This window comes from Didymosphaeria variabile (genome assembly GCF_027946475.1).
Source record: "Didymosphaeria variabile strain IMI 356815 chromosome Unknown scaffold_5, whole genome shotgun sequence".
Taxonomy (NCBI): domain Eukaryota; kingdom Fungi; phylum Ascomycota; class Dothideomycetes; order Pleosporales; family Didymosphaeriaceae; genus Didymosphaeria; species Didymosphaeria variabile.
In genome coordinates, this window is record NW_026611624.1 from 3,443,398 (window position 1) to 3,446,535 (window position 3,138).

Below are 3,138 nucleotides of genomic sequence, written 5' to 3' on the forward strand. Positions count from 1 at the left end.
GCGCACCGCACCAAAAATGGAAGATCACAGCATGCATCTTTCGGAACAAGTCGACTATACAATTACATTATCGTAGCGTAATGAGCGTAGCGGGGCATCAACATCATCGTGCGCGACGCTCCTTGTACTCCAGTGTGTATATCCAATCCCTTGAAAATGACACGGAAGAACGAGAACGCAGCAAAGCAAGTAAATGTCGCCGAAGCGTAGATCCACTCCAAACCAGTCCTGTACCCCCATCTTAAGATCCTGTCACAAATTTCTTGCCTCATTCAGACAGCGGCCGCCGAGGCTGCCCATCCTCCGCGAGCGCCCACCGCTCCAGTTCGTCAGGCGTGGGCTGCGACACCACCGTAGTATCGCTCTGAACCGTGGCGTCACTCGCCCCGCGCGTGTGCGACGGACGACGCTCGCCTTCTGCCACTCCTGCGTCTGCGTCCGTCTTCTTGTCCATCCCTTCGGTGTCGGGCCCGTCCTTCGCGGGTCGTGTGGGCGAAGGCTCGGCGGAGGTCCGTTTCATGACTTCGTCGATGTTGTTTCGCGAGCGTGTTCCGCTGGGATCGCGTTTGGCAACAGACCCGCTGCTCAAATTGGGACTTCCTTTTGAGCCAGAGACGGGATCGAAGTGCTGGCCACCTACTGCATAGCCGCCGTCGTCGCCGGGTAGTTCTGCAATCGGTGTGAAGGGCGGCGATGCACCAGGCGTATTGTTCGCCGATGCTTCTCGTGTTGCGCCGCGGCGACCCAATTTGGCGCCGGTAGTGAAATAGTCGGCACCGCTGCCTTCGCTATGAGGAGTGGCTGCCATCGTTGGAGGACTGTAGAGTTCTGCAGGAGGACTATCCATCTCGCTGATCGTTGGGAAGGGACTGAGGTCTTTGCGGTCACGCTCGTCGCCGTAGAATCCACCAAGACCTGTTGGTTTCGGCGCACCTGGAGGCTGAGAGTCGAGCTCGGAAACGCGGCGGTGCTTGATCTGGTCCCCGGCGGTAGAGGTGTCGATCTCGGCGGCTTCCTTGTAGGCTGGCGGAGCATTTCTGCGCTCTCGCCGCTTCTTCCACCATATAAAGATAGCAAAGGCCGCGCCCAGAGCCACAGCTAAGATACCAATGACGATGCCTGCAATCGCTCCTCCAGACAGACCTTTGCTACCGCCTCCCGTAGGAAGCGGAGTTGGGGTAGGTGCGACGTAATATGGACCGTGAATGGCAACCGGCTGTTCAGCCGGCGAATCATTCAAGGGAGGAGCCTGCGAGACAGTGAAGTTGGTGCGCTCGTAGTCCACAATGATGTATGCCTCTTGTAGCAAAGTACGACCGAGAACAAACACTCCAGTCGGAGACTTTTTGATTGGGAAGTACTTGGTTGAATCATCTTTATCACTTGGCTCCGTGTATGTCAGATCGAATGCCGTCCACGGCAAGGAGATCGTCGTATAGCTAGGTCCACTATCGAACGGACCGCTTCCAATCTTGAATTGAACCGTAGCGTTTTGCTGTTTATTGTTTGCGGCACCAGTCTCGTTTAGCGTGTAGAAGTTGGTCGTCTTATTGTAATTCAGATTGAAGTTTTCGGCAAAATGATCGCAGACCGCGTCGGGAAGCCATAGGTACGGAAATGTCGAGTCTATTGTTGCAGAGAAGCCTTTGACGTTATCCTCCGTGAACGAAATCGCGATTGGATTAACACCCGACTGCGGTGTGTACGATATAGACTGCACTCCGACGATGAGGGAATTGTTTTGAACGCTTGGCATCTTGATCGAAACCTGATTGTCCGGGTTGATCCTCGTCTCGTCGTAGCCGCCAAGCACGAGGCTTCCAAGAACACCGATCCCATTTCTTTCTATTATACAGTCAGCACGACCAAAGTCTGTAGGTCATTCGTAGACACGTGTGAAGGTGTCTCGAACTGCGCGAAGACCCTTTGTTGCCAGGATTTGAGTTGCCCTCATCGAAAGAATAGCTCATAGGCCTGTGAGGTGTGTCTGCAGATGCAAAGAGCACTTACTATATTTGGCACCCGCAGCATATCCATAAGACATACTCGGAATTACGGGAACGGAACTGTCGTTGAACTTGTTGATGAAAGATGCGATATTGCCCTTCCCACCCCCTGCATTAGTAGCCCCAGCTGAGAGGCCAAGTTGTCCCAGGTAGAAGTCCTCGGATTTCGAGGCCGCAATCAACACCTCTGGCGCAACGTAACTGTCTTTCGAACCTTTGCCAATGCCAAGGTAGTCGAGCCCGTATATACCCCCGTCGTCCGTTACATTGTACAAGGCTGGGACAGCCACATCGAAGGTTCCTGCTCCCTTCCACGTGGTGGAGTCAGGACTTATCACCACACCTGTCTCTTGATTCCCATTGACTATGCCCACACCACGACTTGCGGCACAGTCAGTATCGCACCATTCGGTCGTATATGGTAGAACAGTCACGCCGAGCTGCGTAGAAGGAAGAATCTCGAAGTTTTGGCCGCCCCCGTTATTGTCCTTATCTCCGACGTTGATGTAGAAGGTTGACCAGTCTCCATCATTTCCTTTCCAGTTGCCACTGACGCCCACGATTCTAGGTTCTGCTGTGATGTTCACAGTCTCTGCGCGTTTTCTGGAGAACATGTTGGGATAAAGAGCATGACGAGTACAGGCAGGAGCGACAGTGCGATGCAAGCGGCGGTAAGATGGAACAAAGATCAAGATCGGGCACTGAGACAAAGACTAGGACAGCCTTACGGGTGGTGGAGGTCGGCTGAAGTGCACAAAGAAGTATAGAGCGACAGCGCTCAGCGAGAGGTGAAAGCCATCGTGGCAAACTACGACACGGCGTCCGACCACAGCCAGAGTGCTTTCTTTTGACGAGGCGCCGTGGCACGGCGGGGCATGCTATCGATAGGGCAGCCGGAGGGCAATTGGAGCAATCAGTGTACGGGCGACATGACCTGCAGCATAGCCGGCACTTTCTACTGGGCTGTGTGCCTCGCCCGGCGCAGCCGCACCGTCGGCGCTGGGGGGCATTAGAGAGACATGGGCTGAGAAGGGTTGGGACGGCTGCACGATCACGCCTGCGCGGTGAGGTTGCATGCGAGGGTGGAGGGTGAATGGATTGGCGCTGGCGCGGTGCTAGACTAGAGAAGTCC

General features: G+C 54.8%; 1 protein-coding gene across 1 annotated transcript; it reads right to left on the bottom strand.

Moving 5' to 3' along the window:
* Window positions 1–268: 268 nt before the first annotated feature.
* On the bottom strand, window positions 269–2,620 carry N0V89_007583 (uncharacterized protein; the record flags this gene model as incomplete). The annotated part of the gene is made up of 2 exons (XM_056216345.1): window positions 269–1,845; window positions 2,011–2,620. 2 exons carry the CDS (start codon window positions 2,618–2,620, stop codon window positions 269–271), a joined length of 2,187 nt encoding a protein of 728 aa, XP_056070592.1.
* Window positions 2,621–3,138: the final 518 nt, after the last annotated feature.